Source organism: Zingiber officinale, chromosome 6A (genome assembly GCF_018446385.1).
Source record: "Zingiber officinale cultivar Zhangliang chromosome 6A, Zo_v1.1, whole genome shotgun sequence".
NCBI lineage: Eukaryota > Viridiplantae > Streptophyta > Magnoliopsida > Zingiberales > Zingiberaceae > Zingiber > Zingiber officinale.
In genome coordinates, this window is record NC_055997.1 from 24,893,546 (window position 1) to 24,905,535 (window position 11,990).

General features: G+C 39.3%; 1 protein-coding gene across 1 annotated transcript; it reads right to left on the reverse strand.

Annotated features, from left to right (window-relative positions):
• Positions 1–10,800: 10,800 nt before the first annotated feature.
• Positions 10,801–11,611, reverse strand: LOC121993813 (dirigent protein 22-like). The gene is made up of 2 exons (XM_042548116.1): positions 11,274–11,611; positions 10,801–11,189 (listed from the first exon to the last, which is right to left on the reverse strand). Exons 1-2 carry the CDS (start codon positions 11,609–11,611, stop codon positions 11,003–11,005), a joined length of 525 nt encoding a protein of 174 aa, XP_042404050.1. The 3' UTR covers positions 10,801–11,002.
• Between the last annotated feature and the right edge of the window lie 379 nt (positions 11,612–11,990).

Below are 11,990 nucleotides of genomic sequence, written 5' to 3' on the forward strand. Positions count from 1 at the left end.
GAGTGGAAGACCCGGACCGAGGCGAGCTGAACCGGAGCAGAGGTCCCGGATGAAAAAAAGTCAATCGGAGTTGACTTTGGGGGTCCGGGCGCCCAAACCATTACGAGCGCCCGGAACAGTCCGGGGTGCCCGAAACCCTTCCGGGCGCCTGGACTGAGTTTTTATCCAGATCGCGATCAAACCACGATCCGTGTGAAAGGGATAAAATTTTATCCCCCAGGGTGCCCGGAACCCTTCCAGGCGCCCCGAACAGTGCTATAAATATAGCATTGATTTTCACAGTTAAATCAATTCACTTGTAATCCATTTCTCTGTGCTATACTTTCTTCTGTGTTGTTAACGCTGTAAGAGGCTACTCCGCCTGAAGGAGATCTTCAGATAGTGCACCATATTCTCCTTGTATTAGCAATCTTCTGATTGTGAACTAAGTAACTCCTTTGTGTCTACTTTCTTTTAATTAGTCTTTTTATTTTTTTAGTACAAGTGTTCTTTATTTAGTTGATAGTCCGAGAAAGGTTTGGTTTATTTGTCTTAGGGCAATTCACCCCTCCCCTCTTGCCGGCCTCGAAAGGGACCAACACTAATATTGTCCTTGTATATTAGTACTTGACCAGGAATAATTTAGAGTAGTATTATAAATATATACTACTAACCTAGGACATGCTACATGCTAGTCTCAACGCACTAATATTAACCTATTACCCTAAGATATTATTATACTTATTTGTCTGGCATAAATCTGAAGTAAATAATATAATAACCATAACCTTTGCCTTTTTATTAATGAAATATGATGCAATATGCCCTAATCAATCAACTCTTGATTGTCTCTTAGGGCTTACACTAACAATACCATGGTGCATGTTGTTTGCAGATAATATTATTTTGGTAGATGAAACACGTGAAGGAGTAAATGTTAAACTAGAATCTTGGTGGAAAACATTAGAAGGAAAATGTTTTAGGTTTAGTAGAATAAAAACATAATATATAGAATTTATGTCTTAGCAATATTATTAAGTTAGGAGATGCCAAGTTGCTTGTAACAACCCAATTTTTCCTATTTCGAGTTCCAAATGTCCATAAAAATATTTGGAAATGCTTTTAAAATATTCTAGAGATTTTTAGAAATTTTTGGAGTAATTTTACGTAATTTTTGGAGGTCGTTTGATATTTTTACAAAACGAAAGAAGTTTTGACCAAAAATCGTTGAAGGTGAGACTCGAACCCACGACCTCGGGTCGGACTGACCCAACCGGACATGGCCCAACCAGCTGAGCTACACGGGCTTTGTTAACTAAGAATGGAGAGAAAAAGAGTTAAAGTTTAGTTATTTGGTAAAACCCTAGATATAAGAAAAGGCTTAAGTTTCTCCCGAACCGGAAATCCCGAAACCTAATTTCTCCTTCTCCCTCGCGACGGCGTCTCCTCTTCTCGGGCGAAACCGCAGCCAAGGCTAGGGTTTCTTCTCTCCGACGCCGGCGAAGGGCTTTTCCAGCGGGTCCTCAACCGTGTACAACCACCATCGTCGAGGAGGATCGGTGGGCGCAAGAAGAAGCCGAAAACTCAAGTTATCTGAACCCTAAAAGCCTTCTTCCTCTTCTCGGTTGTAAGTCCAAGAAGCTAGGTAAGTACTACTCACCTGTGGTAGGAGTAGCTCCGAGGTTAATTTCCTATTCCTCTCTGATTTCTGAGTTAGGGTTCGTTTTCAATGGTGTATGAATATTCCTGATGCTCGGCTAGGTATAATAGGGTTCTGGGGTTGTCGTCGTTGTTGTTTTGCAGTGGAACAGTGAAGTTCTGTTTCTTATGTTCTGTATGCTGTTAGTTCTTTATACCATGTAGATTAGAGCAGGTTACAACATTTCTTGCTTATGCTGTTAATTTTCGATGCAGTTAAGTGATAGCATGTTCATGTTGTTCTGTCAATGCTGTTTGCTTCTTATACCATGCAGATTAGAGCATTTCCTGCTATAGTTTCCCTATTAAACTTGAAAAGAACAGCTCTGTATTAGTAGGTCTGGTTAGATTTCTTTTCTTGTGCTGTATAGTGGAACGAACATCCCTCTTTGAGCTTATTGTTTGGTCCTTCCTGTGCCAGCTCAATAAAGCTAGTCAGCCCTAGTTCCCAGCATTCCAGTTCTGAGTTCCTAGTTTCCTGGATTAACATGAACAACCCTGTTTTATAATTTGGAGTTAGCTTGTGGTGCTACCTTTCTAACATTTCAGAATTTGATTACTTGGCATTTCATTTGTATAGTTCCTTAGCCTTTTAACCTAAAATTTAGAATTTCACAGCTTTGTTTTAGGCTTGAAAGTTTCTTAAATAAGCTTGAGTAGTTTGTTATTCAAGAATGGCCTTTATTTAAAGTATGTAGTGTTAGTTTAATGGTTTTCTTGAACATGAACAACTATTAAGTTTACCTCGTAGTTGATTGGCTTTGCTTTATTTTTATAGCATGCTTAGCTAGTTTCAATTCCTTACTTGTTGGATATTTACAGTGTTTAGTAAGCTTACTTGAGGATTATGAGAAGTTGTAAGTAGAGAAAAGACCAAGGTCTAGTGTAAAAAAAAAAAAAAAAGAAAGATAACAAGTAATTTAAAGTAAGAGGCTAGTACCCGACTTCCAAGGTTATCGTTAAATAAATCCAGGTGACCAATTCCAAGGTCTTGGCCCTGGTAAGACCAAGGTCTTTACCTCATAGGACTAGAGGCTCGCTACCTTAGTCACTATTAGAGAGCGCGCAAAACAAAGATGGTACTAAGCCTGGGCCCAAAGAAGAAAAGAAAAGAAAAGAAGAACAAGAAGAAGAATGTGAAAGAGAAATTAAAAGATTAATTTCTAGGATAAGAAAAGTAAGAAGAATAAGAAGAAGAAAGTGAAAGAGAAATTAAAAGATTAATATCTAGTATAAGAATATAAGAAAATGAAACAAGTTTATGTTTAGAATCAATAAAAGTTTAGTTCTTTAATTCTAAGCCTACAGTAATAGTTTCATTACTTTCCTGTCAGTTAGTGAGCATGTTTAGTATTCAGTTTTATTTTTGTATACCATGAGTACATGCAACTTTGCTTTAGCATTACAGTTTCATTATTATTACATTACTTTTATGCACTTCGATGTTTTTGTGAGATAGATTAGTACTTACTAAGTGTTTTCGCTTATAGTTTTGTTTTCTTTCCACCTACTGCAGATAAAGGAAAAGCTAAGATATGAAAGGGAGGCGACAGGATGGTGGTGGTGATGAAGGTGTGTGATGTCTGGACTGTGGAGAGATCCAGAATTAGCTGACAAAACTGTTAAGACTTTCTGTTTAATTCTTTTAGATTTCCTTAAGTGTTATTTTGAGTTGAGACTATATTTAAGTTTATTCCGCACTTGTAAGTAGTTCACTTGTATTATTGGTGGAGTGATGTAGTTGGTTGCTTTGCTAGAGTAGTTTCTTTCTTTTACTGTTAATTTATTACTGCGTGGTTGTGAATAAAATGTGTTCCAGCCGCCTGTGGCTACGTATATATCTTATGTACTATGGATTTGGTCACCGGTATAGGGGAGACTCTGCCGAAATTTTTCGGTAGGAATTCCTCTGAACCGTGATAAATCTAACTGATTCTAATAATAGCGTTAGTGACACTAGTAAGTAGAGTAGTAGTTAGGTAACGGTCGCCCTTAGAGAGTAGTAGTAAGAAGGGTGGGTTGCTATAGTTGGTATCAGAGCAGTGTTCCATTCTCCAGCATTACACACACATCAGCATCATCCTCGTCGTCTCCAAGTAAGAAAGTATTTAAATCCTTTCATTATTCTGCTTTCCTTATTATTAACTGCAGTATTGAGTATTTGTTTTTGAATGCTTAAGTAAGATAGAAGATTTTGTTTCTCTTTTCTTTATTCATATATATATATGATTAGAAGGGTTAGAGAAGCTATTTAGTCTTTTTCCTCTATATAATTAGATGTCAAGAAGAGGACATCCCTGTACCGTTCGTACTGAGGACCGAGTTCAGGAGAACGAAGAGCCCAGAACCCCTGGGCCTATTCTCTCTTAAGTTGTTACTCAACTTCAGAGACAAGTAGCGAGCAGCAGCAAGTGATTGCCAATCTAATGGCCAATCAGAAGCCAGTTTCTCCCACTCCCCCAACCATTAATGTGGAGACCCCAGTGGTGACTGAAGTCCCATCAGCTGCCCTGGAAGTCGCCACAACACCTAGAAGACAAGAAGCGTACCTCATCCAGTGGCTGAAGCTGAAACCAGAAAGCTGAGCCCTGGGATGCCCAGGCTTGGTTCAAGACACTTGAGAGTACAATGGAGCTTCTTGACTGACCAGAAGTCGAGAAGGGTAAGTGTGCCTCTTTCTGCCTATCTGGAGGTGCTCGTATGTAGTGGGAGCGAGTTAAGAGTAAGAGAGCAGTCAACTAGATGAGCTGGGTTGACTTCGAGATATAGTTTTACGAAAAATTCTTCCGTCAGTGGATCACCAATAAACAGTATGAGGAGCTTATGGAATTCAGACAAGGTGACCTACCAGTAGAAGAAGCGGTTAAAAGATTTAACAGGCTAGCTCACCTTTGCCTATAGTTAGTAAGTACAGTGAAAGGACGAGTCAGACTGATGCTCCTAATGCTGAGACCAGAAATGACACCTAATGTGAGTTGTGAAACTCACCGACCATAGATTGGTGAAGAACTGGTCAGCAGGGCATTAGTGAGCACTATCTGAACAGCATCAAGGCACAACAAATGCAGCACAAGCCAGTCAAGATAGAAGACAAGACAGTGGGGAAACAGAGGACCCAGTCAAGTAATCAGAACTGGAAGGACAAAGATAACAAGAAAGACCCAAGCAGGAAGATGTTCGGGTAGTCTGCGAGTATCCAAAGGTATTTTCAGAAGGGCTACCTGGACTACCTCCCAATAAATGAGTGGATTTGTGATTGAATTGGTTCCTGGAACCGGTCCAATTTCAAAAGCTCCGTATCTCATGTCTCCAGCAGAGCTGAAGGAGTTACAAGAACAACTACAGGAGTTACTTGACAAAGGCTTCATTCGTCCTAGTCATTCACCCCGGGGAGCTCCAGAGTTGTTCGTTAAGAAGAAAGACGGATCTGTGCTAATGTGCATAGATTTCAGAACGCTGAGCAAGGTAGCAGTTAAGGACAAGTACCCCCTTCCCAGGATCGATGATTTATTTGATCAATAAAGAGGAGCAACAGTATTCTCAAAGATAGACCCACGCTCTGGGTACCATCAGCTGAAGGTGAAAGAAAGAGATATACCCAGAACGGCGTTCAGGACCAGATACGAGCACTACGAGTTTGTAGTCATGCCTTTTGGAGTGACTAATGCACCTGCAGTCTTCATGGACTTAATGAACAGGGTGTTCAGAGAATATCTTGACAAATTTGTCATCGTATTCATCAACGACATTCTGGTCTATTCAAGGACTCCAGAGGAGCATGACACGCACTTGAGGATAGTACTACGAACCCTTCAGCAAAAGCAGCTTTATGCTAAATTCTCAAAGTGCGAGTTCTGGTTAGATCAGGTGGCATTTTTAGGTCACATAATTTCTAAAGAAGGCATCCAAGTGGATCCAGCCAAAATAAAAGCAGTCAACAACTGGAGCAGACCCAAGAATGCCAGGGAGATCAGAAGCTTCCTTGGTTTAGCTGGGTACTACAGGAAGTTCGTGGAGGACTTTTCCAGGATAGCCTCTCCACTAACAGCCCTCACCAGAAAGAACAAGAGATTCGAATGGTCAGATAAATGTGAGCAGAGTTTCCAAGAGCTAAAGAAGAGATTGATCAGTGCTCCCATTCTGACTGTTCCACTGAGCGACAAGAGTTTCGACATCTACAGTGATGCTTCCAAGATGGGCTTGGGAGCTGTACTCATGCAAGAAGGAAAAGTCATAGCTTATGCTTCTAGACAACTCAAAGATTATGAGAAGAACTACCCTATTCATGATCTTGAGCTGGCAGCTGTGGTTTTTGCACTGAAACTCTGGCGACATTATTTGTATGGAGTTCAGTGTAGAATCTTCACAGATCATCAGAGTCTTAAATACTTCTTCACTCAGAAGGACTTAAACATGAGACGGCAGAGGGGCTGGAGTTGGTCAAAGATTACGACTGTGAAATCCTCTACCACCCCAGCAAAGCTAACAAAGTGGCGGATGCACTAAGCGAAAGTCAGTGCATCCATGTCTTCATCATTAGCGCCACTACAAAAGGAGTTGTCGGATTTTGGACTTGAAATTTTGAAGGGCAACTCTCCGCATTGACCTTAGAGTCCACATTTTTGAGGTGATATGAGAGAAAGCAAAGTGAAGATCCGACATCCATAAAATCAAGCAAGGGTTCTGAAAGAAGACAAATCGAGTTTGAGTAGCAGACGGTGGGATTCTTTATCGTGAGTCGCATTTGCGTGCCCATGATGAAGAACCGAGGAAGAAGATCTTAGAAGAAGCTCACAACACACCATACTCGCTTCCTGGTTCTTCCAAGATGTACCAAGATGTGAAACAGAGGTTTTGGTGGTCGGGACTCAAAGAGCGTTGCTAAATATGTCGATGCACCTCGACATGCGGAGAGTCAGCGAGAGACCGGGAGGAGCTCTTCACCTCTTCCAATACCGAATGGAAATGGGAAGATATATCCATGGACTTCATAACAGGTTTTCCAAGAACCATCAATGGATATGATGCGATATGGGTAATAGTAGACCGATTGACCAAGTCTACTCACTTCCTAGCCAACAAGGTGTCCCACTCTATAGAGCAGTTGGCCCAGCTATATGTTAAAGAGGTCGACTTCATGGAGTTCCTAAATCTATCATTTCGATAGAGATGCGCTTCACTTCACACTTTTGGGTGCGTTCAGAATACACTAGGCACCAACTCAAGTTCGACTTTCCATCCGCACTAATGGACAGACAGAGCGAGTGAATCAGATTTTAGAAGATATGCTCAGAGCTTGTGCGTTGGATTTCAAAGGAAGTTGGTGCAAGTATTTGTGCTTAGCTGAATTCGCCTACAACAATAGCTATCAGGTCACCATCAAGATGGCACCTTATGAGGCACTATATGGCAGGAAATGTCGATCACCCATATGCTGGCAAGAAGCAGGAGAGAGAAAAGAGATGGAAGTGGAGCTGGGCATTCAGACAGAGCTGATAGACGAGACCACTTAGGTGATCCAGAAAATCGAGAGGAGGGACTGGGGCGCAAGCGACAAAGAGTTATCTTGACACGTCGTAGACCATTGGAATTCCAAGTAGGAGATTCAGTTTTCCTCAAGGTCGCTCCTATGAAGGGAGTGATGAGATTTGTCAAGAAGGGCAAATTAAGTCCTCGCTATGTAGGACCTTACCTGATCATAGAGAGTATTGGGAAAGTAGCTTACAGGCTGGACTTACCACAAGACATGTCAGCAATACACAATGTATTTCATGTCTCCATGCTAAAGAAGTGTCTCCACGACCCGAGCCAAGTGATTCAGCCTCAGTCAGTGCAGATCCAAGAGGATCTTAGTTATGAGAGCAGACCTACACAAATAGTGGACAGAGCAGTCAAGAGATTGAGAAACAAAGAAGTACCACTAGTGAAGGTCGTTTGGCAGAACCAGAAGCATGAGGAAATCACTTGGGAGAGGGAGGACAGTATGAGACAGAAGTATCCAGAACTATTCTAAGTTCGAGGATGAATTTTTTATAAGGTATGGGGGATTGTAATGACCCAATTTTCCTTATTTCAAGTTCCAAATATCCATAAAAATATTTGAAAATGCTTTTAAAATATTCTATAGATTTTTAGAAATTTTTGGAGTGTTTTTACGTAATTTTTGGAGGTCGTTTGATATTTTTACAAAATGAAAGAAGTTTTGACCAAAAATCGTTGAAGGTGAGACTCAAACCCACGACCTCGGGTCGGACTAACCCAACCAGACATAGCCCAACCAGCTGAGCTACACGGGCTTTGTTAACTAAGAATGGAGAGAAAAAGAGTTAAAGTTTAGTTATTTGGGAAAACCCTAGATATAAGAAAAGGCTTAAGTTTCTCCCGAACCGGAAATCTTGAAACCTAATTCCTCCTTCTCCCTCGCGACGGCGTCTCCTCTTCTCGGGTGAAACCGTAGCCAAGGCTAGGGTTTCTTCTCTCCGACGCCGGCGAAGGGCTTTTCCAGTGGGTCCTCAACCGTGTGCGACACCGGCGAAGGGCTTTTCCCTGTTAAACTTGAAAAGAACAACTCTGTATTAGTAGGTCTGGTTAGATTTCTTTTCTTGTGCTGTATAGTGGAATGAACAACCCTCTTTGAGCTTATTGTTTGGTCCTTCCTGTACCAGCTCAATAAAGCTAGTCAGCCCTAGTTCCCAGCATTCCAGTTCTGAGTTCCTAGTTTCCTGGATTAACATGAACAACCCTGTTTTATAATTTGGAGTTAGCTTGCATGTGGTGCTACCTTTCTAACATTTCAGAATTTGATTACTTGGCGTTTCATTTGTTTAGTTCCTTAGCCTTTAAACCTATAATTTAAATTTTCACAGCTTTGTTTTAGGCTTGAAAGTTTCTTAAATAAGCTTGAGTAGTTTATTATCTAAGAATGGCCTTTATTTAAAGTATGTAGTGTTAGTTTAATGGTTTTCTTGAACATGAACAACTATTAAGTTTACCTCGTAGTTGATTGGCTTTGCTTTATTTTTATAGCATGCTTAGCTAGTTTCAATTCCCTACTTGTTGGATATTTACAGTGTTTAGTAAGCCTACTTGAGGATTATGAGAAGTTGTGAGTAGAGAAAACACCAATGTCTAGTGTAAAAAAAAAAAAAAAAGATAACAAGTAATTTAAAGTAAGAGGCTAGTACCCAACTTCCAAGGTTGTCATTAAATAAATTCAGGTGACCAATTCCAAGGTCTTGGCCCTGGTAAGACCAAGGTTTTTACCTCATAGGACTAGAGGCTCGCTACCTCAGTCACTATTAGAGAGAGCGCAAAACAAAGATGGTACTAAGCCTCGACCCAAAGAAGAAAAGAAAAGAAAAGAAGAACAAGAAGAAGAAAGTGAAAGAGAAATTAAAAGATTAATTTCTAGTATAAGAAAAGTAAGAAGAATAAGAAGAAGAAAGTGAAAGAGAAATTAAAAGATTAATTTCTAGTATAAGGATATAAGAAAATGAAACAAGTTTATGCTTAGAATCAATAAAAGTTTAGTTCTTTAATTCTAAGTCTACAGTAGTAGTTTCATTACTTTCCTGTCAGTTAGTGAGCATGTTTAGTATTCAGTTTTATTTCTGTATACCATGAGTACATGCAGCTTTGCTTTAGCATTACAGTTTCAGTATTATTGCATTACTTTTATGCACTTCGATGTTTTTGTGAGATAGATTAGTACTTACTAAGCGTTTTCACTTATAGTTTTGTTTTCTTTCCTCCTACTGCAGATAAAGGAAAAGCTAAGATATGAAAGGGAGGCGACAGGATGGTGGTGGTGATGAAGTTGTGTGATGTCTGGACTGTGGAGAGATCCAGAATTAGCTGATAAAACTGTTAAGACTTTCTGTTTAATTCTTTTAGATTTCCTTAAGTGTTATTTTGAGTTAAGACTGTATTTAAGTTTATTCCACACTTGTAAGTAGTTCACTTGTATTATTGGTGGAGTGATGTAGTTGGTTGCTTTGCTAGACTAGTTTCTTTCTTTTACTGTTAATTTATTACTGCGTGGTTGTGAATAAAATGTGTTCCAGCCGCCTGTGGCTGCGTATATATCTTATGTACTATGAATTTGGTCACCGGTACAGGGGAGACTTTGCCGAAATTTTTCGGTAGGAATTCCTCTGAACCGTGATAAATCTAACTGATTCTAATAATAGCGTCAGTAACACTAGTAAGTAGAGTAGTAGTTAGGTAACGGTCGCCCTTAGAGAGTAGTAGTAAGAAGGGTGGGTTGCTACATTGCTGGGAGCTGAGAACATTAAATATTTAGGATCATTTTTGTAAAACGGTGGAAGGATTGAGAGATGTGTCTTACATACAATACAAGCAGGATAATTGAAATAGAGGAGAATGTCAGACATTTTATATGATTGTAAAATACCTCTAAAATTAAAAGGAAAGTTCTACAAAATCACAGTTAGGCCTACTATATTATATGAAGCTAAATGTTAGGTCATGACGATCATACGAGTAGAAGATGAGAGTTGTAGAAATGAGGATGTTAAACTGAATGTTTGGACATATATACGAGGATAGACGGAATAATAAATGAGAGCATTAGATAGAAAGTCGGAGTTGCATTTATTGAGAAAAAATTCCAAGAGATACATTTAAGATAGTACATGCATGTACTTAGACTTACAATAAATGTTCAAATTAGGCGATGTGAAATTATGATAAAGAAACACATCAAATGAGGAAGTGGAATATAAAAAATCTTAATTAGTAATAATAAAATAAGATAAAATTTATTTAAGCATAAATAATGATATAGTAAAATATATAACTCAATGATATAAAAAGATCTATATAAGATTTGATTGTTATTTTATTATTTGAACTTATCTTTTGAAATTAATATGATTGTTATTTTATTATTTGAACTTATCTTTTGAAATTAATATGGTAAAAGAAGAATGAATGATTGAGACAATAATAATGATTGATGTCATCAGCATCTAGGTAACCTCATAGAAAATATTTTTGTCCATAATATCATCGTATTTTTCTACCACATGACATCCAAATCTAATTTTGAAAAGAAAAAAAAAATTGTAAGCAACAAAGAATTAATTTAATGTATCTGGCCGATTCAATGTAAGGAGCGACATTTATTTATTTGAAAGGGATACATGTCTTGACTTAGCTTACGCGTCAAAGGTCGATCGCCCTCAAGATCCCTAACAAGCAAGGTTGATCATTAACATTGATTAAATATAATGACTAACATCGAGTAAAGAATTTATTACGAGATTCATTAATTAATTAATTAGTTAGTTAAATTAATTAATGTCTAGGATCGATGGGCCGCAATATAGGCGTTCATCTCCCAAGTCGTGGTCGTGTTGGTGGTGGCAGCCACCCTGCCCAAAATGTAACCTCTTGCCATCCGAAATCTCCCCGTGCCGCCGATGATGGTCCGGTCTGATATGGCCCCGCCTGTCACCGTCCCGAACACAGCGAACGAACTCCCGTTGTACCTTTTCGATCGATCGGTTCAAACTGTTAAATTCTTCCAGAAATCATTTGTTTATTTTTTTTTTATGTTCTTAACTTTTAATTACCTGCCGGTGGTGAAGATGAACTCCAAGGCCGTTATGCCGGAGTAGACTTGCAAATTTGAGCCGACGCCGAGGCCCTGCTCCCGGCCAAGCAAGGGGGAGTCTGGCTGCACCCCCACCCGGAAAACGTTGTCAAAGATCAACACACTGCCGAAGCCGCTGCTCCGGTGCTCATTCACAACGAAGATCATCGTCGAGTTGGGCACGCCGGGGTTGATCTCGTGCAGGTAGAAGTTCAAGTGCAAGAACCTAGTCCGGCGAGCCATGGCCACCGGTGGCGACGTGAAGACGAAGAGGAGGAGGAGGAAAAAGAAAGAACATGATGACAACTGGGCAGTCATTTGCAGGCAAAGCTAAATTTACAAGTTCAACGCCGATCGATGATTCAGTAATGCTTACACTTAGCTATTGCGTGCATGGCTTATATACATATGTTCTCGTTGATTCTAATTATATTTCCTAATATTAAAACACGTAGCGGTTTGTTTACGTGACCTGTCCCAAGGCCGGGTCCAACACGATATATATACATTTCATATATATCTATATATTTATATATATATATATATATATATATATATATATATATATATATATATATATATATATTTGGAAATTAAACTTGAATTTGTGAACACTAAGAATGAACTTCAATTTGCTACATAATCAGGAGTGCCGCGCTGTAATTAGTTCGGTGTATATGAATACGATCCAATTAAA

Coding starts and splice junctions, on each gene's coding strand:
- LOC121993813 (XM_042548116.1), bottom strand. CDS start 11,611: ATGACTGCCCAGTTGTCATCATGTTCTTTCTTTTTCCTCCTCCTCCTC. Junction 11,190..11,273: donor TTCATCTTCACCACCGGCAG/GTAATTAAAAGT, acceptor TCGATCGAAAAG/GTACAACGGGAGTTCGTTCG.